This window comes from Astyanax mexicanus, chromosome 1 (genome assembly GCF_023375975.1).
Source record: "Astyanax mexicanus isolate ESR-SI-001 chromosome 1, AstMex3_surface, whole genome shotgun sequence".
NCBI lineage: Eukaryota > Metazoa > Chordata > Actinopteri > Characiformes > Acestrorhamphidae > Astyanax > Astyanax mexicanus.
Genome location: NC_064408.1, coordinates 54,960,213 through 54,987,633, shown reverse-complemented (window position 1 = coordinate 54,987,633; position 27,421 = coordinate 54,960,213). Strand labels below are relative to the sequence as shown.

Here is a 27,421-nt window from a genome sequence, read left to right as displayed (position 1 = left end):
CTTCACTTAAATATAAACGGCCCCACTGACTGTGGTAAAAAGTGATCCCCTTCAGTGAAGAAAATGTGATGTGTTCCCCTTATAGATTTCCTCATAATAGGATAGAGTTAACAACAAAATGAACTGTGTCATCAATGATCACAAAGTTTAAAAAGCATAAACTGTTACTTATTTTCCTTTAAATGGAAAATCTCCAATGAAAATACTGTGTAGTCCATTGTACCAGAAACAACAAAAACAATAATAATAACAATAATAATAATAATAACAATAATAAAAACAATAATAATAATAATAATTATTATTATTATTATTATTGTTGTTGTTGTTGTTATTATTGTTGTTATTATTATTTTTGTTGTTATTGTTATTATACACATAAAAAAATAATGTAGGATTTCACACATAGGTTTAGCTGTGTTCAATATGCATGCTAATTAATGCCAGTTAAGTGTATATACTTTTTTTTACTTTGATAAGTGATCCCACCACATGTTGGTGGGAGCTCCAGGCATGAGGTGCAGAGAGTGGAGAGATTGTGGAGAGAGTGGAGAGATTGTGGAGAGAGTGGAGAGGCAGCAAGCGGAGGAGAATCATTCTCCACCAGTTGGGGGCGACCGTCGCTCTTATCTGTTTGAAGCGTCCTCCCCGCGCGAGGAAGAGTGCGGTGCGGCTGTGTGTGTGTTCCTGTGTTCAGGTGTGAAAGAGAGCTCAGAGAAGCGGCGCTGCACGCGGTGTAGAGCGCCGGTATTCTCACAGTGCTCCGGGCCGGGCTGCGGGAGAGTCTGCGGGCGCTGAGGGAGAGGAGCGGAGCTGAGCTTCAGTGAGAAGGAGCCGCGGGTCCGCCGGCCGCGCTGAGGAGAAGCAGCAGCTCTTTGTGCCTCCAGCTTTGTGAGCAGCACTTCCGATCTGTGTCAAATGAAGGAGAACAAGGAGAACTCCGCTCTCAGCAGCTTGACCACTAATCTGGACCACATCAAGCCATGTTGGTACTGGGACAAGAAGGACCTGGCCCACACCCCATCCCAGTCCGAGGGCCTGGATCCGGCCACTGAGGCCCGATACCGGAGAGAGGGGGCCCGCTTCATATTCGACGTTGGAACTCGACTGGGACTGTATCCTTCATTTCCTTCTGCTCGTGTTGTTTTAAAACCCTGTATTACTGTGTGCTGATGCGCGACTTACCGCTTTAACCTGTTTACCCTTAACATTTCCTCCTTCAACAGACACTATGATACTCTGGCCACAGGGATTATTTACTTCCATCGCTTCTACATGTTTCATTCCTTCAAGCAGTTCCCGAGATATGTAAGTGTGGTCCGGCTCTGTGTAACACTGTCTTGAAACAGTACTGTAGGTATGGGGATAAACCACCCCAGATTTGCACTGGATCCTATTTACAGTGTACAAACAGTTCCTGATTTGTTTGTAAAAAAATTTGTGAAGAAAAAAAACAGGAGTCAGATGCATACTGCCCATAATTATATTTTTATTATATATATATATATATATATATATATATATATATATATATATATATATATATATATATATATATATATCATATTATATATTATTTTATAATTATATTTGTGATGTGCTTTTTGCCATTGTAGTTTTGCCAAAGTGGTCGTATTCTGTCTTTGTAGGACTCTGGGGGGTCTGTAGATATTAATGAATTAAAATGTTATTTTTATGTAATAGGCATTTTAATTAATAATAAATATTTATTGACATAAAGATAATGGTCAAAGACTTTGTGTAATAACGTGGTTTATTAGTATTTTAATAACAAGGGGATAAATAGTTCCAGTGTTTTTCCAAATAATTAACAAATTAATGTAAAAGTGTAACACTTTTTATTTAAAGAGCGATATAGGAAAAAAAAATGTATAGTTGCTTACCTAAATGGCAACATGTAAAACTTTCCATTAAGCTTACAAATCCTGTATATTAAGTAGCTTGGTTATCTCAACATTTTATGTAGTCAGCAATTGAATAATGACAATGGCAATTTAAATCACAACGGATCAATAAATTAATATTCAGTAAATGGTTTAATTTGTCAAGTAAATAAAAAAAATGAAAGGAATAAAATGGGCATCTTAAAATTGCTTACAAGTCCAGGTAGGACAGTCCTGCCCAACCATATTGGTGACCTCTGCTTCACATGAGTCTTACCTAATATCTCTCATAAGCTATGATTTAGTAATATTTTAATGGAGGGCAGTATTGTTGGGATGAGGGGCGAGAAGTGGAAAGAGTTCATGGATGCCTGTGGGTTACTGGCACAGTCTTTTAACAAACTTGTGACAAGTCAACATTTATTTTCTTATCAACTAAAAAAACATAGCATAACAGTACCGTTGGAATACGGTTATTTATCATTATGTTGCTTGACATTGTCCTACAACAGTTTAGGTGAAAGAGGTTGTTTTGCTTTAATTTTCCAGGTCACAGGGGCTTGCTGTCTGTTCTTGGCTGGAAAGGTTGAGGAAACTCCAAAAAAGTGCAAAGACATAATAAAAACAGCTCGCAGCCTGCTTAATGATGTGCAGTTCGCCCAGTTTGGGGATGATCCAAAGGTAAACATAGAGTCAGAAGCACATACTGTAAGGTCTGTAAGTATTCAGCACCTTATTTTATTTCCATATGTAAGTAGTAAAACAAGTTGAGATTACAGTCTTGTCAGCATTTTACACATTGGAATATTTGCTGGATCAGTTTAATTGTTTTTTCATTATTCTGAAAATAAATAGCTTGAAGGATGCTGCAAAGAAGCAAACACTCTAGTTGAATACATTTAGCTTAAATTGTTTTCTAAAAGGCATATGTAACATATGGACTTGTACATTTAAGTTTTTTGTTACATTTTTACTTTGTAGTGTTTTGATTTGAAGACATTCAGATTCTGAAAACATGCCTATTTCTGACCTCAAACTGTACTGTAAATGTTGATTTTTGTGAATAGTTTGGTTTGTATAACTTTTATTAACAGGAAGAAGTTATGGTGTTGGAGAGAATATTGCTTCAGACAATAAAGTTTGATCTGCAAGTAGAGCATCCATATCAGTTCCTTTTGCGTTATGCCAAACAACTCAAAGGTATATGATTTTGGTGCCATTTTTGATGTTGCATTACAGACATTTAGGTTTTGTTTGTTTATTTATTTGCATGTTTGTTTGTCTTGTTAACTGCTGTTTTTCAGGAGACAAGAACAAAGTGCAGAAGCTGGTGCAAATGGCCTGGACCTTTGTGAATGACAGGTTAGCATTAAAACCAACCTGCATTTTAATTGTCCTTCTCATGGAGAGCTGTTTGGTTTATTGTAAATTAGAGCAATCTGCAATTGTGAAATTTAGGGAATTATTATTCATTTTTAATATTAAAGATTAAGCAGACTGTGTGGTATAAGCAATTTTGTTTGGTTTTTCCAGCCTCTGCACAATGCTGTCTCTTCAGTGGGAGCCAGAGATTATAGCTATTGCTGTCATGTACTTGGCTGGTCGTCTGTGCAAGTTTGACATTCAGGAATGGACTTCCAAGCAGTCATCCCGTCGCTGGTGGGAACAGTTTGTGCAAGATGTTCCTGTGGAGCTGTTGGAGGGTAGGATGCTTTAATGTGTATTTAAATGTGTGTGTGTGTGTGTGTGTGTGTGTGTGTTATGGGAGTGCTAAAACTGAACAAGATGACACAAAAGTCTTTATAGCAAGTTTGAAAGATAATTGCTTGCCTTTCTTTCTCAGATATCTGCCACCAAATCCTGGATCTATATTCTCAGGGCAAGCAGCCCATTCCACAACAGCCCCAGTTGCAGGAGAAAGACAAGCCACCGCTACCTCCTGCAGGCCAGCCAGGCCAGTCTGGAGGTCAAAACCCTGCAGCTCCACCTCCACCTAAGAAAAACTCTCCCCAGGCCAGCCCCCCACGGCAGCTTAAACGACAGCACGTTAGTTGAATATTTATTTTGTCAGAGTTGTTGGGTTGAAAGGCTTAATTTAATGTTTGTATATGTAATTAATTTTATTTTAAGTAAATATGTTGAGATTATTAATGCTTAGCTGTACATTTGTACCATGTCAAATATTTTTGGTTTAAACTTTTATTTCATGTCCATTACAGATAGATGGCTTGTGAGATGTGTAGCGAACATACAAATACACTGTTAATTGTTGAAAAAATAGCTGCACCATGAAGGAAGTGTTTGATTTTTAGATTCAGGGCTTACCCAAGCGTAACTCTAACCCTAAAATGCCACTTCTTCTTCAACTGCACGAATTGTATTGGAAATCTTCTCCACTTGTAAGGGATACTACCAAGAGCAGGATTCATAATAAAAAGCATTCTTATATAATCAGTCAGGATTTGCATCATTGTGAAAATTAGTTATATGCCCCATGACTGATTATGCATATATGCATGAAGTGAGGCATAATTGTCAAGGATGTAAGCATTTTTATCTTTAGTCATGAACAGTACTCCCCACTAAAATGAATTGCTAGTTATGTATTGAAAATTATTTTTAATCCTCTTTTTTTAGGTTTCGCCAAAAGAAGAGTCAAAAGTTGCCACAGGTATAGATCGGCTTTTTTCCTAGAACTATTTAAGCTGGTTACAAATGTGCTGTTTGTCAATGACGTTTTTGTTTAACTTCATGCATGCTAAACCTTTTTTGTTTTTATTTGCAGAGCAAATTGGCTCTAAAATACCACGGCTAGAGAGTCCAATGCCTCCCTTACCAGTTACTCAGCTACTTGGTAAAAACCTCAGTTGTTGCACTGTTCCAGGGTTAGGTTTAATACTTGTCTAAGAAAACTGAACCAAATTACCTAGTAAAAGTTTCAAAATATAATTGACTTATTTAATTACCATCTTTGAAGTTCTTTAAATAATTTTAACATTTTCATGTATTGATGGTTGTAAAACCGAGCTTAATACTTAGTTTAAACAAACTACACTAATAAATTTGGGTTAATATTTTTTTACTTCAATACTTTAAATGTTTCTCTATTTAGATCGCAAAGGCCCACCCTTAGCCCCGGCCCCTCCAACAGAGACAGAACCAGCAGCCTCAGCTGACTCAGACTTATCCAAGGCACCTCCTCCTCTGCCCCATGGAGCTCCACCGCCTCTGCCTCATCGGCCTCCACCTCCACCCCCCTCCAGCTACATCATGGGAATGTCCACTTCTAGTTCATATATGTCGGGTGAGGGCTTCCAAAGTCTGCAGTCCATGATGAAGACAGATGCACCATCATATGCCCCTATGCCCCCTTCATATGGAATGCCTTATCACCCGCACGTTTACCCTCCTCCAAACCCTCCACCTCCTGGCCCTCCACCACCTGCAAATTACCCACCTCCTAACCTTCCACCGCCCACCCCGGCCTACCCTCCACCAGGCTACAATCACAATTACCCTCCTCCTCCCCCTCGCATGCCCCCAGGACATGCGGTTCCTCCGCCAGGAATAGGTTTGCCTCCTGCTGGGTATCCCCCTCCGCCAGTCCCCCCAGGCCAGCCGCAGGTACCCATGCCCCCTGGCATGCCGCCAGTGTCTGGGATGAATCGCGGAGCATGGATGAGATGAAGACGGGTTGTGTAAGGGGTGCAGCTGAAGCTCATTTCAAAATACCGTCTACCAAAAGCATCATCAGTCACCTAACTCAGGAAGGTCAGAACGTCATTGTATTGTTTAGTCATGTTATTTGTTTGTGAGAAACTCATGACTTACACTATTAACCTTTATTTGATTTTTGCCTGATTTCTGTTTTAAGGATATAGATGTAGAATCTTCATGTTTAGAAATATTATATATATGTGACGTTAGCATGTTTTTTTTTTTTTTTTTTTGGGGGGGGGGGGGTTGCTTTTGTTTTTTTCTAAAATGCAGATGTAGGACATCAGTAGGGTCTGTGTAAATATGAGAGGAATCTGATCCTTAATGACATCTATTTTTACTCTAGAAAGCTTCATGAATGTGTCCCAACAACTCAAATAGTTTTAAAATGACAGCACTGACTTGGCTCCATATATTACTGTTCTGTAATCTGTTTTATTATTCATAATACAATAGAACCAGTAACTGATGAATGCTTCATTTGACCACCTAACACTGTTGGACTTTAAGACTTGAAGACAGCAAATAGTGTTTTTTTCTTGAAATAGAGCCAATAATAAAAGTAAAATTTTTCAGGGGAAGGTTTTTTGATTAGATTGGTACATAAATTCTGTACATATCTCTAGAGGAAATGGTTTGGTGCTGTACGGTAGCATGAATTGTCACTTGTACATATGTACAGTAAAATTGTATAATCAGGAACATTCATGTTAATGATAGTTATTTTTGATTTATTATTATGCTACTGTACAATTGGATGCAAGAAAAATATATCTTTTTCATATAAACAAGTTAAAAGTGACCATCACACCTAAATGGACTAAACAGACTCTTCCGTCATTAACTTGATTTGTAGCCACAGTTTGTGTAAAGAGCATTTTTAATTATTGTTTATGGTAAGAACTGGAGACTTGAAGACTTGAGACTTGAACTTGAATCTTCATTCAAGCTTCTCCAGATGTGCCTTAGGCAAAATGTAGGCTTGCAGTGTTTACCAAACCATACGTGTGCAGATGCGTGTGTGTGCGCGGATGTGTGCACATGCATATGTGCGTGTGCGTTTTCCTCAAAACTTCTATCACATTGCTTGTATGATGCCTTCCTTGATATTCCACCACCCATCTCTGTTTAATTTATCTAATTTATCTAATTTGTTAACCCTTTTGGAAATATCTGGATTTCTTTGTAAACAGGTCTTAAAGTGAGAACTGCACTTTGAATCACAAAGAAGAAGAATTATTAAATAAATGTTTTTTCATTTTTCTGTCTATTGAATTGGTTGTTATTTACTGTCAGCTGACAATCTTATTAAAGATAATTATCTAAAAATGGCACTAAGTATGGTCAGGTGTCCCAAACAATTCATTAATAAGATTGATCTACACTTCGACATTAAAAATATTTTCTGTTTAAAATAATTCTATTACTTACTATTAACAATTATGCACAGGCAATGTTTCTTGAAAAAAACTTTGGGGAAAAAACTGAGTTTCTTAAATAAGCTTGTTGTAAGATAATTGGCCTTGCCCTCTCTGGGTGGGTAGATGACTCTCTTTGCTGGTCAATCATGTAGGATGAAAGTCACAACAACTGAAGGACTGGCACAACCATCTTGTATTGTGAACAGCACCACTAATGAGTCAGAAAGTTCAAAAACTGACTCAAGATGTGCACTTCTCTTCAAAGTCTACTATTTGGTGATGTCAACATGCAGAACTAGACCTACAGGGTCAAGAGTGGGAAAAGTTCACCCAAAAGCAGTGTAAAAGACTGGTGGAGAGCATGCCAAGACTCATGAAAACTGTAAAATGCAGGGTTTCTGAACTCTTTCTAAATTAAAACATTAATGTTGTTTCTAAATAAATAAGAGCTTGATTACTTTGCATTATTTAAGCTCTGCCTCTTTTTGTTATTTTGACCATTTTACATTTTCTGCAAATTATAGAATTATATTTTTTACAACTGCTAAGTGTTTACCAGTACTTTAGACATTTTTTAAAACTCTAAATACAGCAACACACACACCTTATACGATGAACCAAATATATGATTTCCTGACAAAAGCACATTTTGTCATCACAACACAAAAACCTGGATCCACATCTACTAATTCTTTTAAAACACTAACGCATGTTCTCTGTTCCAGAGTTATATAGTCATTCACTGTGCAACCACTGTCAAAATAATAAAAGCTAGTAACATTATAGACACAGCATCACATTTTTTTTTCCAATATAAATTTTTATTTTGAAAAATGTACTTGAGTTTCAAATGTGTGCAACATGTTGTCTACACGTAATTGAGTGATATTTATCATATAGAACTATAATGTAGACAGAAAATAGTCTGTGGCAATCGTTCTGTAAAAAAAACGTTAGGGACCTGAAATTGTTGTCAAATTCTACAAAAATGTTATTATAAACATCATTAGCCTTAGATCCATTTGTGCACACTTAAATACACAAATACAAAAATAATCCTTACACTTATTTTAACACCACCACAAAATCTTATTCCCTCTTTCTTATCCTGCAACAACTATTTCTTTCCAGAGTTGTCAAATAACGAATAAATACTTTGTTACTTAACGTAGGTATAAATGTAGATCATCTATATTTTACTGGAGTGATTATTTTTACATTTTCACATAAATATCTGAACTTTCTACTTCTTAAATTTTACATAATTGCCTCGTTACTCCTATTTCATTTCAGCTTGTTTTCATTCCAGCTTCTCATCATTCAAAACAAACTATCCAGATAAATCTCTCCATCCAGTGAATCTGATTGTGGTTGGATGAGAAGTTCCGACACCCTATTGGTTTATTCTGTTATCCATCACACCTGCACACATCCGGAACTCTACTCCAGCAAGAACATAGCAGACATATGTAGCCTAGTATAAAGATGATCCGTGCAGAGACTCAAAAGAAATCGAGACTAACTATTACTTTACCCCATCCAGACATATTTCCTTTTTTTCTCTCTCTCTCTATGTGCTACACTTGGCACACTTATTTCAAACAGATCTATTTTTTATGTCTGTGTCACTGACAGCACTTGGTAATGCTAAGTCTAATGCTAAGATCCAGATACAGCTGTGGTTGACTTAACATAGCCTCTCATTTATTATTAATAATCTGTAATTTCAAAATTGTGTATTAGCTATAATAGTTTTACACAGACAAATGTTATGTTGAGTGTATTTAGAGTTTTGAAAATGTGACTACAGATTGAACAAAAGCATGTTAGCATCTGTAAAAAACTAATGCTCTAAATTACAATATTTGTATTTAGGAGAATATCGTCAGTAGTTTATATAAAAAAAAATATTTTTACTCAAACATAAACCTATAAATAGTAAAATCAGAGACACTGTTCATTTTAAAGTGGTCTCTTATTTTTTCCGATGCTGTACATGCATAGATAGTTTGTGCACCCTGTGGTTTAGAAAGAGGTCTGGCTGGTCATTTAGAAAAACATACCCTATTATGGGGTGGCTAGCTCCTTTACTAGCTCTGGCCAGCTCTTGACGAGCAGCTGCAACTAAGACGGATTTTATGGCAGGGATATTTTGACGGTACATAACTCGCTGTGTAGAGAGTTTATCATGAAGCATTCACATTTAAGTGTAAACACACACGTTTCCGTCGTTTGGCTGACCGGCGTAGTTTACGTAGCCTACGTAAAGTGCTCTTGCACGTGAACAGAAATTGTGAAATCGCGCTCTCCGTGGTCACGATAATCCTTGTGGCAGAAAACGGCGCAACACCGGGAGGGGCGGGAGGTCCAGCCCTGCATCCCGGAAGGACCCGCCGCCCGCCTGCGTACATCCGCAGAGTGCCACTCCTGCCCGTCACGGAAACAAGCCCCTGAACCGGATAGACCGCTGAACCCCGGCTGCTGATTGGCTGAATGAGCAGTGACTCGCACAGAAAGCTCGAGTGTGATTGGCTCATCACAGAAATGATGGACGTATCCTCCGCCATTTCATCGCGTCCACTATTCCCGGGTCCTACACCATTACACTACAATCCAAATCCGTCACACAGTGAGCTTATTTGCTGCAGGCGGAGTTAAAACACACGTCTGACTGTATTCAACCCGAATAAACTGGAGCCCCGCGGAACAGACCACTGTAAGCTCTGGGAGGTGCAGCACTCAGGGAGGGCTCCATAGCTCAGTGGTTAGAGCACTGGTCTTGTAAACCAGGGGTCGCGAGTTCGATCCTCGCTGGGGCCTGTCTGGGCAAATTTTGATCTGTTAACAATTCACACGCTAAACGACACATCCTCACCTCATTAGATGTGTATTAATACAGACCCAAATAACACAAACATATGATTTAAATCTGTACAATTATGTTTAATTCACATAACAGAATAATAGAAAACCAACATCAACTTTCAATCACCCCCTCCACCTATAAAAACTAATAACATCAAGAGACGTCTGTGGTATCTGTGGTAATTTCAAAAAATAATACTACCATCCATTTTGTTGGTGTTGTAATGTCTGTGATTATATGGTTCCATATCACATATATGAAGTAAATAGGCTCTTATTGCCTTATAGTAAAGAAGATTAGGTACAGTGTATGGTTATAACACTTAGGGCTGGCTCTAAGTTCGGTGGTTGATTTTGCACAGCACTCCACTTTCAGGACGAAGAGTTCCCGTATCCTTTACCCTAAAGGACTGTCCAGGCTCAAGAGTGAATTCGAATCTCTGAAGAAGTTTGGCCAGCACGACTTTTGCCTCCATCTAAACAGAAACAGATGTTATGACCGATGCACTTGCTGTTTTGTTGTAGAAATCAAAGGTATAGGGATAGATATAGATTTGGGAATTTGATTTGAAATTCTCACTATGATCATCACTATGATAAATATTTACAGGTGAGTAAAAAACTTGCAGAGTGAGCTTGTATGATATGCAGATTGTGTTGAGTTCAGAAACAGGGATGAACTCATCTGTTTGCTGCTCTGTCTCCTGGATCAGAGGAGACACTGAGAGTGCTTTCACACCTGCCTCGTTTGGTCCGGACTTGCGGACTTTTCAGTTTGGTCCAAACCAAAGTAGCAGGTGTAAAAGGGGCCGTTAAACCGTGCTGCCCTAATGTATATTTAAGTGTAAAAATTCCTACGGTGGCCGAGAAAGCCCAACGCAGTGCAAATTGAAAAGCGCTGCAAAAGCACAAAACACATCCATCAAAATTACAACACAGGCGCAGCAAATAGAAAAACGCGCTGCAACTAGAAAAACGCACTGCAAATAGAGAAACGCGCTGCAAATAGAACCACAACACAACGGAAGTGAGTCACAACACAGCGGAATTTTCCCGGGGGACCTTAAAAGATACTGTACCAGCTAAGCTGCGTCTTCAGTAACGTCTCGGACTTCACTATGTGTACAAAGGACAATAAGTGGCAAACAAGGCGTTTTGTGAAGCAGAACTTTTAATAAACATAACTTACTTTTCAGAAGCTTGTTTGCCACTTATTGTCCTTTGTATACAGCTGGTACAGCATCTTTTAAGGTCCCCCGGGAAAATTCCGCTATGTTGTGACTCACTTCCGTTGTGTTGTGGTTCTATTTGCAGCGCGTTTTTCTAGTTGCAGCGCGTTTTTCTATTTGCTGCGCGTTTTTCTATTTGCTGCGCCTGTGTTGTAATTTTGATGGATGTGTTTTGTGCTTTTGCAGCGCTTTTCAATTTGCACTGCGCTGGGCTTTCTCGGCCACCGTAAATTCCAGTATATGTACGTTATTAGATTTGGATTGCGTAAATCATTGTATCATGGCAAAGTTGTGGCAAATAAAGCTCATTACAAACTTTTGGTCCGACCAAGAGAGGTGGTCTCGTTCCGGACCTTCTGAACCATGGTCCGGTTCGCCTGCAGTGTGAAAGCACTTTCGGACCAATTACAGGAAGCTGAGCAGGCGTTCCTCAACAACGGCAGCAGAAGAAAATAACTATCTACTACTGACTGCAGCCTGTGGGAAGGCGGAGTTGGACGTCTAGCGCGTCCAGTCCCACCCACTTTGTCCACGCCACGCCTTGTCAGTCTCGCAAGCTTGTAGTGTACGACGCGGCACATTATATTTAAAGTCCGCTAACTGCCCTGTACATTGTTTACTTCCGTTCAGAGGCGGAGCTAAGACACGATGCTGACAAAGTGGGCGGGACTGGACGGCATGACGCTAACAAAGTGGGCGGAGCTGGACGCCATAACGCTAATAAAGTGGGCGGAGCAGGAAAGCAGGAAAAACGAGCCGTGGATACAGTTGCTTCAGGACAAGCACGTTCGTTTGGCGAATTTAAACTAACCTAGAGTACTGTGCCTGAAGTTGCTGCTGCTGGTATAAAAAACACAATAGCAGCACTACTATGGAGACAAAATTAATTCATTTTATTCATATTATCCTGATCCTGGCTTTCCACCGAATGAACCACCCGCTGAATTTTCAACACGCCAACGTCAGACGCATGTCCTCCCAAGTTAAGGGAAACGCATCGATACGTAAGTGATGATGAAAGGATGTAGGAGTATCACACAAAGGTCTTTGGTGCGCTCCTTAAACTGCAGTGAGAAAACAAAAATAAGCGGACCAAATAGATACAATGTAGCAAAACACATGAACCTTGGTTCGGACCACTGTGTCTCTTACGTACAGTCTGTTTTAGTGAATCTCCTCTGTGTAAGTAGCTGTAGTAGCTGCTTATTTGTTAGAAAACTAATCACTAGAGAGTCTGAAAATGTGTTTAACTGGTCTCAGCATTATCCTAAACAAAGTAAAAGAAAGACCCAGGAGGACAGACAAATGTGCCTGTTTCTGATAAATATATGGGACACATCGTGCCATCCACCTCAGTTTCTATACCAATACTTAAAATGAATACATTGGACAAATGATTGACAGATTGATTGATTGATTGATTGTGTGTGTTTGTGTGTGTGTGTTTGTTTGTATGTGTGTGTGTGTTGTCTTACTTGTGAAAAAACCTGTCCAAGACAGGACCGTGGGCCAAGGGCAAATGGGTAGTAGCAGAAATATGGTCTTCACAAAAGAACAAAAAGTAAAAAATAAATAAATGAATAATAGTCATGTGTCCAACAATAATAGGAGATGAGAAATACTTACTTTGTGGCAGTTGGATTAAATCTTTCTGGATCAAATTTCAGTGGATCTTTGAAGAATTTGTCCATCCGAGATGAGATATAAGAACTCAACTACAGGCAGAGAAAGGTAGCAATATTTAAGAGACAAAACTGCACATTTTTAAATAAATACATGAGCGTGTGTGAGCATTGTAGAACCAGGTGTAGCTTTAAACCTAAGGACACTTACAAGAACTGCACATCCTGCTGGGATTTTAAATCCACTGATAACAGAGTCTTCGTGGAGCCAGCGAGAGGTGCCTGGAGCGGTGGCGTATAGGCGGAGTGTTTCCTTTAAAACCTAACATCAAAACTATGTAATTAATTAAGACAAAGAATTCCTTAACCACAGAATATATCTGTAATCACTAGGGGTGTGACGAGACATTCATTTCACCAGTCGAAATAAGACAAGTTATAAGGTTCACAAGACTTTTAACTATATATATATATATTTTTTTTCTTAATATTTTGGTGGTAATCATTTTTTTACTCTGATTATATATTATGTATGATTTACTGTATTCAGTAAAATACAAAACAGTATGCAAGTAACACAGCTGGTTTTAACATAAACCCAACAACTTTCCTCCTGTATTATCTTACATAAGTTTCTTCAGACCTTAGAACTATTGTCAGAGTGAGGGCTTTGTATTAAACTGGCCTATGACCTATGACTGGCCTATGACTGAATCCCAACGTAATGTCTTCGCGTAATGTCCGCAATTCTGTTAGTGATGTTGATATGCCATTTGAACCATAAAATGCCGTTTTAATCTCGCAGCACACCCCTAGTAATCGCAGTTTGCTTTCTCACACTTTGTTGACAAACCTGAGACAAGTAAGTAAGTTTTCCAAGATCATCATATAGAATTTCATGTTTGGTCCCAATAACCTCATCCACCTCTTCTTTTGCCCTGAAGATAAAAAAAAAGCAAAAACATAAAGCTTCTTCCAACTGTAGAATTAAAATTATATAAACTTACTGAAACATTAGGTTCATTTAACACATATTTATTTGGTAAATAATGAAACAGTAATTCTAACTTCACTTTTGTAATATTTCAGGATGCCTTCCAAGCTCCATTATGGCAAATGAAAGCTGATTGGCTGTTGTTTCCTGCCCTGAAACATGACAACAAAGAAAATGCTTTTCACTAACAAATTCAGAAAGATAATTAGTTTTTTTATATTTTATGTTCCCTTATGCTGTGATTCATTTATATTTCAAGATATTGATATTATATTGTGCTACATGGGTGTTTTTTGATGGAACAATATTAGCTTTAAGATGAAAAAAAATTAACAGGAAAACAATATTACCGGTTGACCTTGCTTATAATCACTAGCCAATTCATCTCATGTTAAGAAAATTGTATTTATCTTCCAATGAGAGACTGAAGTAAAAACACATCACACCCTCCCCTCCACATATTAATAATAATAACAATGTATAATAATAAGTGGACTACAATTGCAAATAATCTTGTGGTATATTCATGGGTACTGTAGGCAGCAGGTCCTAGATGATTGAGTTAGGTTGACACGTAGCAGTAACCACAGAGTCCACTTTTTGTGTTAAAAAATGTTTACTAAGAAAAAGTTTTCCAACAAGCACACAATCCTAAAGACTTCCACAAATATCCACTTAAGAAGTACTATGCTACGGTCTAAAAACCGTGTGCTCCATTTTCCACCTATGTTTTCACTGCTGCTCTAATTCGCCCCCTAGTGAGTAAAAAAAACATTCTAGAACATCCTGTTGTATTTCTTAAAGAGACAGGGTACAATTATACTACAAATAAAACTAACATCAAAGGAAACATTATTTGTGTCTCTTAAAAATGGCAAAGAAATCAATAAAGAAAGAACAATATAACAATATTTACAAAACAATATATACATTAAAGGCAGTCCTTCTTTTGGCTCCTATAGGTACAATGAGATTAATATTAACAATAGAAAATGACTCACCTGCTATAAAGAAAGTGACAAAATTGTCAAGCATCACTTCGTTGTCTTCCTCATTAAAAGCTTTAAGCTCATCTATAATAAAAACGAAGAACATAAGATTGCTTATCTGATCATTAAATTGATTTCTGCCCACATATATTTGATCCTGGGAAAATGGAGTGGTTATGTAAAAATGTCTTTCTTTAAAGCCCTGTAAATTAAAATGACAGCACAGGCCTTGATTACATCTTGGTTGCTTGAATTTTACTTTGATGGTGTATAGATGGTGTATAATATAAAATTGGGTCATTGTCCAAATACTGTCTTAAATTCCTGGTTACATTACGTGACTTGTTTCTTACTGAATGGAAAAAAGAGAGAGCAGACATTTGATGCTGCAGCATACTTGTAGAAGATTTTTTGAACAAATTAGACTGTTTTAATTCTCAGTGTAACAGTTAAACAATTATGTACAAATAAGAGTCATATGGAATGGGATACATCCAGTGATGTTCATTTACCAGCCGTTTTGAGAATCTGGGTAAGAATGTCTTTGGGGACGTCTTCACCGCGTTCCACTGCACTCTTTCTCTGATTTATCCACTGATCTCCAGTTTTACGTAAGAGCTCAACTGCATCTTTTATATCCTGCACTTTCTTTTTGTTCTTGGGGAAGAGCTGTGTACAAGCAAATATCCTTATCGCTTTGTTGGATTACAGTTTGATATGAGAATCATTTAAATAATTTCTAAAGTAAAAAAAGTTTCTTACAGTAAAGAATGGATCTCTAATATAATAAATCATGCCCTGCAAACAAAGTTCTATGGCATTCGGGAACGGGGAGTCATGGTTCTTCAGCAAGTCCAAATCAACACCAAAAGCAACCTGCAGATTAAAGGAAGTTAGGTTGTTTAGAATAATATTTTTGGGTATCCACATACAGACAGCTCTGGTTGAATATTAAGGATTGTAAACATAGGTTTGATTTAAAAAATCAAATAAAATCATTTTATCTTTACTGTGGACAGCTCTTACACTCTTAAACTGGATGGAAGAGAGAGAGAGAACATTACAACCTTGCAAATTACATCCAGGGTGACAGAATTGACCAATTTGTGCATGTTGGCAGTTGTCTGCTCTTCTGCTATCTCCCCCAGTCTATCCATGAGACATTCTGCCCTCTCGTTGAATGTTCCCATTAATCCTCGCAGGTAACTGTCAAAGGTGACAAGAAGAGCTGCATGTACCTCTGGCTTCTACAATCTTTAAGGCTATCATAAATATAGTAAGCAATAAGTTAAAACTCACGAGCTGCTGAAAGCTGGATCCATGATCCTGCGTTGTTTGTACCAGAGGTCATGGTTCATAGCAGTGATTAGTCCATTTCCCAAGAACCTGTAAAGACAGCAAAAAAATTGACCAACGTGTTCACATACTCAGCTCAACTAAAAAATTCAATGGAGGTTCATTAACAATTGTTAATTTAAGATGTGTTATATTAGGTAAAACAGAAGTGTTTTTTTCTGACAATTGTGAATTCTTTAAAGTATCTTGTTGAACTCTTTATATGGCTGTTTAATTTTATAACATGTCAGCCTATGACACTATAAACAAGCAATAAACACTAAAGCAATAAATATTTCCTCCTTCTAAGACTTTTGAGAGGTACAACTCAAGCTATATGATAAGAAGCCGCTCACCTTTTTCCAAACAAGTGGAACAGACGTTTGTAGACAAATGGATCTTTGGAATACTTGGGGGACATTAAAAACTCCTACAATACCAAAACAATGAAAACTAAATTTGTGAAATGTTTATGAAGTCTGTGAGTTTACTGGGAATAAGCAATAAGACGCATACCTTTGTAGCCTCTGGGCAGGTGACCACTAGTGCTACACTATGGAAGCTGTTGATTCTGTAGACTGGACCATACATCTCAGCCCTGTTAAATATAGGAAATATCAGCATCAAGTCACAAAAAACAAAGTTTCTATGGTTATAGCATACACTTATATAAGAGGTGAGGGAGTAAAAGGTGCATATTCCAGAGAGAGAGAGAGAGAGAGAGAGAGAGATGCTATCGTTCATGACCCCAGAACATACTTGCATATGCATAGCTATGCCAGCTATGTGCACTATGCAAGCACAATAACATTATGCATAGAAAGGGAAAAACAAAAAAAACACAGACCGGCTGTGCAGACGAATGGAACAAGGGGTAGGAACGAGTGAATCGGGTAAACGAGTGTTCTTATCCAAAAGCTTAACGTTAAAAAGTGTCGATATTTTGACAACGGACAAGATGGTTTTCAGTGCGCAAACATCACTATCGTTATCTGGTTATGTAAGATTGAGGACCAAAAGGCAGAATGAAAGGAGGTAAAAGTCCAACACAGAAGCAAAGTCCTTACCATTGGAGAAATGTGTCGTGTACGACACGCCCCGAGTTTGTTTCTTTCACAAAGGTAGGAATGTGTCCCAGGAAAAAACTAAAAAAAAAAAAGTTAATATGAGTCCTGTCGTCTTTTTGGTCAGAATATATTAGACTGATTACAGCCCTCAATAAGCCACACTGAAACTATAACCCAAGCTACTGGTAATGGATAAGAAAATCCGAGTTTCTTACTTGTCTCTTGGTGGTCCGGGAATGTGGTCATATTTCTTGTGAATATACCAGACATACAGAGAATACCCAATAAACGCAATGAAACCAGCGCACAGCAGCCAGAAGAGAAGCTGAGCGATCACTGCTCCCACTGTCTGATACATGGCCTTACCCGACCCGCGTTACCTCGCAAAAGCGCTGCTGAAGCGGACTTCTCCTGACGCAGTAACTTAATGACAGAAATGTTCGGACTTCCGGACATCAGGACACTGTCCTGCGCTGTATGAGGGCTGTTATTTAGACGACAGAGGGCACTGTTTTCTTACCCGTCCATGTGCGAGCCAGACCCAGCCCTCTGTTCCTCATTTATAACCTCACCTTTAACATCATTAGGTAACATATTAAAACACACACACACCTGCTAATGTGCTTGTGATAGGCCCAAATTGTTTACAGCTACATAAGCACATTAGCTTTAGTGCTTTTTCAAGCCCATAACATAAACTGAATCTACAGAAAATGTTTAAAAAATGTTTCAGGTGTTATTTTGTTCCATCCTTTTTTAAACACTTCTTGTGAAATATGTGTAACAGTACAGGACTGTCTTCTCCTTTTCCATTTCAAAATTCTCCACATTTTCTACTGGGGATAGATCAGGACTGCAGGCCAGTGCAGTACTAGTTCATCTCAAAGGAATAGAATATTATTAAAAAGTTACTTTATTTCAGTAATTTAATTCAATTCATTCATTTTTATTTACATAGCACTTTTTACAACGGAAGTTGTCACAAAGCAGTTTTACAGAATGTGATATAAATGTATTACACACAGAGTGATCTATTTTAAGCGTTTATGTTTTTTATTGTTGATGATAATTGCTTACAGCCAATGAAAACCCCAGTAAATATTGTATTTCATTAGGATATCAAGGGAGTCTGTAAATGTAGAGAATGAATGCTTTCACACGTGAAAAGGCAATACCTCTGTCTCTGTGTATAAATCGGAGTACACTAATGAAGAAGCAGAGGCACATCTCAACAAATTAGCATGTCATTAAAAAGTTTTTTTTTTCAGTCAGTCAATTTATGTAAACTCAAATAGATTTTTCCATTTCAAGCGTTCAATTTTTTTTACATTTTAACGATTTTGGCTTAACTAGTAAAAACCCAAAAGTATTGCAGAACTTTGCGTTTAAAAAATCCCGTTAAACAGTCTCTTAATTTGGTTAATTCTGCTGCACATTCATGATTAATACTGCTGACTTGACAGTTGTCCAGAAGTCAGTCATTGACTCCCTCCACAAGAAAGGCAAGCCACAAAATTTTAAACACAGATGTATCCAGGACGTATCACATTCCTTGTGTGGAGCCCTGTGTGAAGTGTCTTTCCAGTGCCAAGGAGAAGAGGATTGGACTTTTCCTCAGTGGTGCAAAGTCCTGAAAACTTCCTGTACATTTTGCATTTCATTTGGAAATCAAGGTCCCAGAGTCTAGAGGATGGCAGAGAATGTTCCACTGTGTTATCAAATCCATTGTCAGCGCAGCCATCTACCAGTAAATATTAGAGCACTTCATGCTTCCCTCTGTAAACAAGCTTTATGATGTAAGGATTTCATTTTCCAGCAGGACTTGACCCTGCTCACCCAAAAGTACCCTTACCTGATTTAATAACCACAGTATCACTGTGCTTGATTGGCCAGAAAACTCATCTAACCTGAACTTTATAGAAAGTCAGCAGTGTCAAAGGATTGCCTCGCTGCAATTAATGAAAAAGAGTACCGCAAGTATTAAGTGCATATATTGTACATACATAGACCAACATTTCTGTATTAAAAGTCATTTTTAAAATATGTCTTATATGATATTAAAACTTTCTAAGATACTGACTTTTGAGTTTTCATTAGTTGTAAGCCATAATCATCAACAATAAAATAAATTAACACTTTGAATAGATCACTATGTGTGTAATGAATTTCACTTTTTCAATTGAATTGCTATAAATTAACTTTTGATGATATTCAAATTTTCTGAGATGTACCCTATAGATGAGAGAGCCGTTTAAAGACGCCCTTAATGTCACTTAAAGGCGACTTTTCTTCTGTGCAGTCTGCTGGAGGCTGGAGCTGCTAAAAAGCGCGAATTTTCTCTAAACCAATCGCACCTGGTCACATGCGAGCAAAGCTAGAGGCGCAGCAGGAGCACACGCGCCAGTGTTTGGGCACCAGGCTTCTTTACAGGAGTTTACCGGGCTTTCTGTGGAAAAACGATCACCTCTACGGGTTGGGTCTGCTTTTTTTAATCCGCGCTGGGGTGAGGAGATAGCTTCAGTTAAGTTCAAAACCTAAAAGGAGCGTGTAGGGTCTGAGCAGCATGCCTGCAGCGAGCAGGAGAGTGTGTGTGCCGCTCGTCGTGTTTTTTTTCACGGTGTGTGTGGATCTGGTGGTGGTGTGTTTCCCCACTAGACAGCAGAAGAGCACGGTCCCGAGAATCAGACACAGCGCTGCTGCTCCTGAGGTGAGCCACCACTATATTTTTCCATAACTTTACTATAGTAATACCAACAGGTTATTCTATTTTTTTTTCACAGCTTTAAAAATATAACACGCCGTCAACTCCCAAGTGTCTAAAACTGCATACTTTTTATGACTATTAAAGTTGACTCTTGTGGCTGGTGACAGGACTGCGGATGCACAGCAACCTTAATTTTAAGTGCTTATTCAGCTGTGGTGCTTTGCTGTTCTAAATATCAACCAACAAGAAGTCCCTGATCCAATTTTTCTAGGACTAATCCCGCACAACTTTAATGTGTTTCACTGTTAAGAAAATGCTCATTTCTAGTATTAGGCTGAAAAATTTAAATAAAAAATTAAAATGCCAGATGCTGCAGTCCCTTCTGCTATCTAACTGAATGAGAGTTCCAGTCTTGCTCAACCTCTTTTATTTTTTCATCCACTTATTAAATTAACATTATGTATCTGTAGAGCACAATGTGGTTTTCAAAAGAAGTTTATTGTGGATGGACAGGGGGCTGCTTTGTGACAGTAGTTTTAGAACTTTTAGCCTTGCATAACCAGGACGCAGTCAGCCTCTGCTCTCTCAGGGAATGAGATCACCTCACTGATTATTTCTATGGCTTCCTTTTTATTTATTGCAGAATGTCCCATGGTTTGGTGATGGAAGGTTATTGCAACTTTGACCACCCTCACTTCCCCTCTGATTTGTTTACTTACAGTTTACTAATATCTTCTCTTTTTCTTATTTTTTGCTACTATTTACTACTACTTTTTTGTGGCAGGGCGAGGACTCATTGGTGTAGATGAATTTATAAATCTAGGCTACCAATCAGCTAATGCCTGTTTAATGGAGCTTTTGTTTGATGTGTTTTTAAAGACCTGACTCAAGGATTTGTGTTTAGATTTTGAGGTTCTGGAATTACATGGTAGTGATGGTGAGGGAGCATACTCCCACTATGAAGCTGTTTAAGGACAGGCTACATTTTAGCAGGAGGGAAAGCTTTTTGAACATGAATGGACAATGTAGTAATATACAAGAAGGGAGTAGGGCAATTTACAGTTGCACAAAATGATGCTTGAGAGAATGCTTGAAAGAATTGTGGAAAAATAACTCTCAGTGCGGTGTGTTTCATGTCTTGCTCTTTTAGTATGGTCCCTGTTAAGTTCCTGTCTAGTGGAAGACAATAGTCCCAGAATTACAATTTGTTAAACACAAATGGTCTTATGAATTAAAGTAACATTTTCAAGTTTTTATTTGTTTCTTCTAATAAGACACATATTCGAAAAGCTTCAAGTGACATTATCCAAGGCCATTACCTACAGGAAAATCAGGTGCAGAGTGTGTTGGTTGGCTCACAGCAGCGCTGGCGGTCCCAGCATCATTCTCTAGGATTCCTACCACAGCCTGAGTCTAAAGAGGAATCTTACATATTGGATCTCAAGAAGTTTCCTGACTTGGCCAGGGCTGACATTGGCTCTCAAAACCCCAACATTCAGGTAAGAATGGTCACAATGCACAGTAGATATTCTTCCAGCAATTAGCTGGGATATTGTTAATTTGCGCTGGACCAGTGGTGTCAAATCCATAAATGGCCAGTGTGTCTGCAGGTTTTCATTCTAAACATCCAACAACCATCAACTGATGACCTGAGCCTATGCTTTGCTGGAATGCCACACTTTGTGAATGAGGGTTGACACCCCTGACCATGTTTTCTATTTCTTGAGCATCAGCCCTTTAACATTAATATGGAATAGCCTTGCTTAGTAGAGCCTTTTGAACCTTTAATATTCTTTACCATTATACCAAAACAATGTAATTCTGTATCATAGGTAACCATAGAAGTGGTAAACACCCCCCCAGTGGAAGTTGAGGTGGATCTGGTTAGAGAGCACAACAGTGACTGGCCCATCTCCTCCTCTTCCCCCTCCTCTGTTAATGACTGGCTCAGTGGTAAGATGTTGTTCTGGCCTCTCTTTTGGGGCTACACTGATGTGGATTCAGGTGAGGACGGAATGAGGCAGGCAGTGACGGGCATAAATGAGGAGAAGGAGGAGGAAGAAAAAGAAGAAGAGAAAGAGGAGGACTACACATCTGACTATGACAGTGGAGAACCCCTACCAAGCGGGCTAGGTGGGATTGATGGTGAATGGGACAGCCAGCGGAACCTGGGCTGGGACTCCACACATACCTATTATGGTGAGCAAAGCTGCTGACTTGTCCATTGTTAATGTCTACATCTGCTGTAAAATAGAAACCATGTAGCTCACAGTGATTGAGATATCATAGCAGACATGAGATCAAAGTGAGCTTAAAACAATAAGATTTTAAGAGTAAATGTATTTATTCAAATATTAGAATACCAATTTCATGGTTGAAAAGATGAAAAGACTTTATAGCTGGTGATAAGGTTGTGAAAAAGGAAGAGAACAAGAAAGAAGTGGAGGGTGAGAAGCAGAAGAGTTGAGGGCAGTACGCTGTCGTGCCTTGACTGAAAGTGAGTGCTTGGCTGCTGAGGCTATTGTGAGAGCTAGAGACTTTGATGTGGATGTGTCCTGCTCAGCGGACAGCGCTGATTTTTGAAGCAGGGTCCAATGCAATTGCAAATGGCAGCATGAGGCTGTTTCCCTGGACAAAACAATGTCCATGGTTGCTCAATTAGAGCAAAGATTGGGAACACAGCCTAACAAAGGCCACTCGGCTGCTCTTTTCATCCCTTTACAGCCAGGCCCCAGACTCAGCATGGCTTAGCCTCAAAACCAGATCAGGAATTCCAGGGTTTTCCAGGCCGCTAAAGAAAATCTATGCAATAAATAAATGCAAACAGGTTGCTCAGTGGTTTCCACTGGCTTTCCAGTGTCGGGTATTTTACATAGTTTGACAGTTTTCTTGTTCTGTTTAGTGTATGAACATATATCTTATGTTATTCATTCTTTAGAGAAAAAGGAATGGAGTCGCTGGACCTCTTGCTCTGTCACCTGTGGCCATGGTAATCAGACACGTTCCCGCACATGTGGAGATTTTTGCATATCCACTGAATCCCGCAGTTGTGATCTTGACCCATGCCCAGGTGAGAAAATACATTTGCTTTTTATTTATAATTTTCCCCCTGTTCCACTGCTCCACAGCTTCATACTGTGGGGGCTTTATACCCCTATAGCCCTTCATTTGCACCACGCATGGTGCCAAAAATGTATTGTATCAAGGCAAGCTGCGTGTGTACATTTTCAAGTTAAGTTAAAGCAGCAATTATATAATGGATAGTACCAAAAATATATATAATCTATATCAATGTTTCCGAATTTTTATCTTCTTTTTACAGATAATTTAAACCCAATCTCAAATGTGTTCCCTTTTGAGATGGAGAATGGAACAGAACCATTTGGCACAGGTAAGCGACATATTAATATACATATGCACAATTAAAAGACTTGCATTCATGCACTCAAACTGTGTTTATTAACCTTCTGTTCATCTGTGGTGTTCATATCATTCTTTAGACATTGACAGCTGTGATAAGTGGCTTAACTGTAAAAGCAAGTTCCTCCAGCGCTACCTGCAGCAGGTCCTCATGGAATTGCCCAGCTGCCCCTGCATTTATCCCTCTGAGGTTTTCCAAGGTATGGTCACTTTGCAAGACAAGGGCCACAATCAAACATTCCACTGGAAGGACGCCAGTGACCTGAAGGAGCACTTGGACATCTATAAGCCTTCTGCGAGCAGCTGCTTACGCTCTGCTCTGTCAGCAGAGGGCACCACGCTGGCTGCCCAGCACTGCTGCTACGACAGCCAGGGCCAGCTGATCACTCGGGGCAAAGGGGCAGGCACCCCAAACCTCATCAGCACAGAATTCTCACCTGAGCTGCACTTTAAAGTGGACGTACTGCCCTGGATCCTCTGCAAGGGAGACTGGAGCCGTTTTCATGCTGTGCGCCCCCCCAATAATGACCTCCACTGCCCTGAAAACCCCCACCAGGACATTTTTCTAAATGAGCTTGAGGAGGCCAAGGAGTACTAATACAATGCACTAGTACACTGCAAAACCTGCCCTGTATGAATTTCAACTTCAGCATTCCTTCCTACTTCCACACATAAACCATCCTACAGCTGTTTTCCAACCTCTAAAATGTGCAACATGTTTTAAGTATAATTGTGTATTTTTGTTTTCAGTGTTAGGATTTGTTTGACCAGCAGTCAAAAATGATACACATACAAGCACACCCAGTCTTGTAAAAAATCTGTTATGACATGTTAAGCTAGTCATTTATTTAACAAGACAAGCTACATGCAGCACATTTAATTGTTGGTCAAAGCTTTAGGCTAAGGAACATCCACCATGATCAAACAGAATTTTTGTTTTTATTTTTTTGTAGGCATGAGAAATTATTTGTTTGGGAGCTTTTCCCAAAGACAATTTGAGAAGAGAGTGATGCATAAACAGTAATACTTTGGTTCAGTTGGAAACTACTCTAATATTCATAATGCAGTTATTTTTTTCAAGTGGTAATCAATGTAGCAGAAATTGAAAAACAGGTTTTATATAAAAAAAAAACTTTTACGATGCAGTCTGGATATTCATTTTGAATTATAACTTTATTCTAAATGCTAGATATCATTTTTTATTAGTGTGAAGTCATGTACAGCTCTGTTGACCATTCTGAACACATTTAGAATTTCAAACGTTAAAACCTTTTCCTAAAATGACTTTAAAAGTTCTCTTTTGTGGGGGAAAAAGAGACAATAGTAATTCCAATTCCTGGTCAACTAATGTCACCAGGCTTTAATGAAGTTCCTTTCTGACAAAGAACACCAGGCTTATCCATAAAGACTTTGGGTTATTGGGATATTAGAGAGGGTAACTTTCACTGCCAACTTAGAATAGCTTAATTTGCTTATTTCTTCAGTTAAAGCCTCATTAGAAACTACAATTTAGGTAGATATGCAGGAGCACAAAAGAAAAAAAGGTTTTGTGTGTGATTTGTATTCTTGTCAGTTTTTACTGTGGTTAATAAGTTATTGAATAAGGCAAGTTGCCTGGGAGCTGAATATATTGTTAAAGTGTGTGCTTCAGATAGCTTTTCAAGTACATACATATTTGCATACACATTAAGATGATACTTTATTTAAATTATATTCAAATGAATCTGTATACTGTTTGTTAATGTTATTATTGTGAAGGGATTTTTCTACAGTATTTCTTTTAAATATCAGTTATGGCAAATACTTTGTATGAATTCTTCAGTACATGTTGGATGTTTGTACAGTATTTATTGTCTTATTTTCTTTACTTTGTTTAGACTTTGACTTAGATCCAGGACAGAAGGGAAATCATTTGCCTTGTATCAATTTAACAATATGTCAAAGGGGGAAGGAGAAAAAAAAAATAATCGCACAGTATTTTAATGCTCTGGAAGCTGAAATCTGTGTTGCAATTTGTACAGGGATGAGTAAAAAAAGAACACGTTCTTTTGCCTCACATGATGTGTCGATCTTGACATCCCAATAGTTAAAGCTTACTCAAGCTGTCTTTACTAGCATAAAACTACCAGACTCCATAAATTCCCCAAACTGCAGTTTGGCCTGGCAATCAGAATGCCTATATCATACATTGCTATATCTTCGACAGGGCAAAATTAACTTGCAAATGTAAATGTTTTGTTCCTTTTTTTCCTCAGCCTTAACAAGTAACATCCAGGGACAGTCGACCGATCTGCCTGGCAAGAAAACTTTCACATGTGTGGCAATCTGGTTTCAATTGGAGAACCCAGGCCACAGTTTCATTCTGGGATGCCTAGGAATGAGCAAAACATTCCACTTTTACTTTTGTTTATTCTTCTACAAACCTGCTATATCTTCTCCATCAGAAACAAACAAAGCTGAAGGATCAACGGGCTCTTTTTATTCAAAAGCAGTCAGGGAATAGCTGACTATATGGACTATTATATATACTATCTGAATATGGAGCTAAAAGTCACATACACACAAACACTGTGTGACACCCACCGAGTCACAATTTAGAGACTTTTAATCCGACTACGCCACCTAGGAGTGGTGGAGTCCTAGGAACTCCAAGGTTAATAGAGTAAAATTAATTACTATTTAGCACAACACAGGTTCCTTGTATTCTGGGGGTGAGCACCCGAATAACCACTTCACAAGCACAGTTTAACAAAATTTATTAAATTTAAAATTAAGGGGACAATACAAAAAAATGTAACAATTTGCTCAATAACAATTTTCAACACAGGGCTAGCCCAATCACTAAAATCCCACCCAAATGACCAAAAAAAACTAACAATAAAAATAGAAATACCAACTAAAGGATATAACCCAACACAAGAAAAAGAAATAAACAAACAGCCAAAAATAAATAATGCAACACAACCCACAAAATCCTCCTTTTTTCGATAATAGTACTCCAAGTACTCTACAAGGGCTGGTGACTCTCCTGTAGGCTACCCCAGGACAGTAGCTAATTTCCCACAGTTTCCCCCATACCATAAGCGAGGCTATGCAGTCGCTCTCAATGGATCCTAGCAACCCGAGAGTAGTCAGTATAATTACAATATCGGGAATGATTACTCCAACGAATAACCAATTTATCAAACAAAAGAGCAAAAAAAAGGGAACAAATTAAATCTAAACCAACATAAATATTATAATCCCTTCCCACACCATATATCCCCCTTACTAAAATGTAGATTCTGGTTAGGTACAGCAACAGTCCAATAAAATCTGTAATGGCAGCAGGAACGCGGCTCTCGCACGTGGCGGCGCGGCTCTCACACGTGGCACAGCAATCCACACTCGCTCTCCTCCACGCTGACCCCACAAGTCTCCCACAGACGAGGTAGCTGTAGCAAACAGAAAGGAGAGCAGTATCCTGGCCCACACACAAGCTACGAATCACTCTAAATCCCACAAATTATCTCAGTCAGCCACCAGCAGAAGCAAATAGTACACCCAAAGGAATATACTCACAATTAGCCCGGGAGTCGGGTAATCCAAACTCCCAGGACGTATATTCCAAGCCCGGGTGAAATCCCACAGCGGTAGCCTCGCGCTAGCTCCTCGCGCTGCCTCAGCTCCCCCGCTTCCTGCTGGCGCTGCTCGCTCCACAGCTCCCCTGTGTAGGGCTCGTCGGCACATCATATTAACACATCATATTAAGCTATGAAGCTTACGGCCTGGTACGGCCGGGTCCTTCACGCCCTCTCACCGCTACCGCTCGCCTACTGCGTGTCTGCCGCGCGCCGCTTCACATCCACGCCACGGATGGTTCCCGTTCCCGTGCTCCCTCTTCCATAGTGCTGCAGCGAGAGGGTACTGACTGCAGCCTGCGGGAAGGCGGAGTTGGACGTCCAGCGTGTCCAGTCCCACCCACTTTGTCCACGCCACGCCTTGTCAGTCTCGCAAGCTTGTAGTGTATACACAGTATTTAAGCCGGACGACGCGGCACATTATATTTAAAGTCCGCTAACTGCCCTTTACACTAGGCAGTAGAGTAGAGCCGCTGATGTGCCTTCCTGACCAGAGTGGAGGTGTTGTTGCTCCAGGTGAGGTTGCTGCTCAGG

General features: G+C 39.1%; 3 protein-coding genes and 1 non-coding gene across 5 annotated transcripts; 3 read left to right on the top strand and 1 right to left on the bottom strand.

The window, feature by feature from the left end:
* Window positions 1–588: 588 nt before the first annotated feature.
* On the top strand, window positions 589–6,889 carry ccnk (cyclin K). Its single transcript, XM_007242523.4, has 10 exons — window positions 589–1,115; window positions 1,227–1,308; window positions 2,454–2,585; window positions 2,999–3,104; window positions 3,209–3,266; window positions 3,438–3,607; window positions 3,748–3,950; window positions 4,542–4,575; window positions 4,690–4,758; window positions 5,017–6,889. The coding sequence occupies exons 1-10, from the start codon at window positions 919–921 to the stop codon at window positions 5,589–5,591; spliced, it is 1,626 nt and encodes a 541-aa protein (XP_007242585.1). The 5' UTR covers window positions 589–918; the 3' UTR covers window positions 5,592–6,889.
* Window positions 6,890–9,789: 2,900 nt separating this feature from the next.
* trnat-ugu (transfer RNA threonine (anticodon UGU)) lies at window positions 9,790–9,862 on the top strand. The gene has a single exon. It is a non-coding gene; the product is annotated as a tRNA-Thr (tRNA).
* A 102-nt stretch (window positions 9,863–9,964) lies between these two features.
* LOC103039880 (cholesterol 24-hydroxylase) lies at window positions 9,965–17,604 on the bottom strand. The gene is made up of 15 exons (XM_022665798.2): window positions 17,359–17,604; window positions 17,144–17,221; window positions 16,593–16,674; window positions 16,433–16,506; window positions 16,041–16,127; window positions 15,809–15,947; window positions 15,504–15,617; window positions 15,254–15,410; window positions 14,754–14,825; window positions 13,832–13,904; window positions 13,612–13,696; window positions 12,970–13,080; window positions 12,763–12,851; window positions 12,612–12,678; window positions 9,965–10,383 (listed from the first exon to the last, which is right to left on the bottom strand). Exons 1-15 carry the CDS (start codon window positions 17,499–17,501, stop codon window positions 10,243–10,245), a joined length of 1,512 nt encoding a protein of 503 aa, XP_022521519.2. The 5' UTR covers window positions 17,502–17,604; the 3' UTR covers window positions 9,965–10,242.
* Window positions 17,605–19,453: 1,849 nt separating this feature from the next.
* On the top strand, window positions 19,454–25,911 carry ism2b (isthmin 2b). Of its 2 annotated transcripts, none has more exons than XM_007241834.4 (6): window positions 19,454–19,850; window positions 21,122–21,346; window positions 21,680–22,046; window positions 22,786–22,917; window positions 23,170–23,238; window positions 23,348–25,911. In XM_007241834.4, exons 1-6 carry the CDS (start codon window positions 19,707–19,709, stop codon window positions 23,863–23,865), a joined length of 1,455 nt encoding a protein of 484 aa, XP_007241896.1. In that variant the 5' UTR covers window positions 19,454–19,706; the 3' UTR covers window positions 23,866–25,911. The 2 variants fall into 2 exon arrangements, with proteins under 2 accessions (XP_007241896.1, XP_007241898.1); XM_007241836.4 differs by having other exon boundaries at window positions 19,455–19,850; window positions 21,173–21,346.
* Window positions 25,912–27,421: the final 1,510 nt, after the last annotated feature.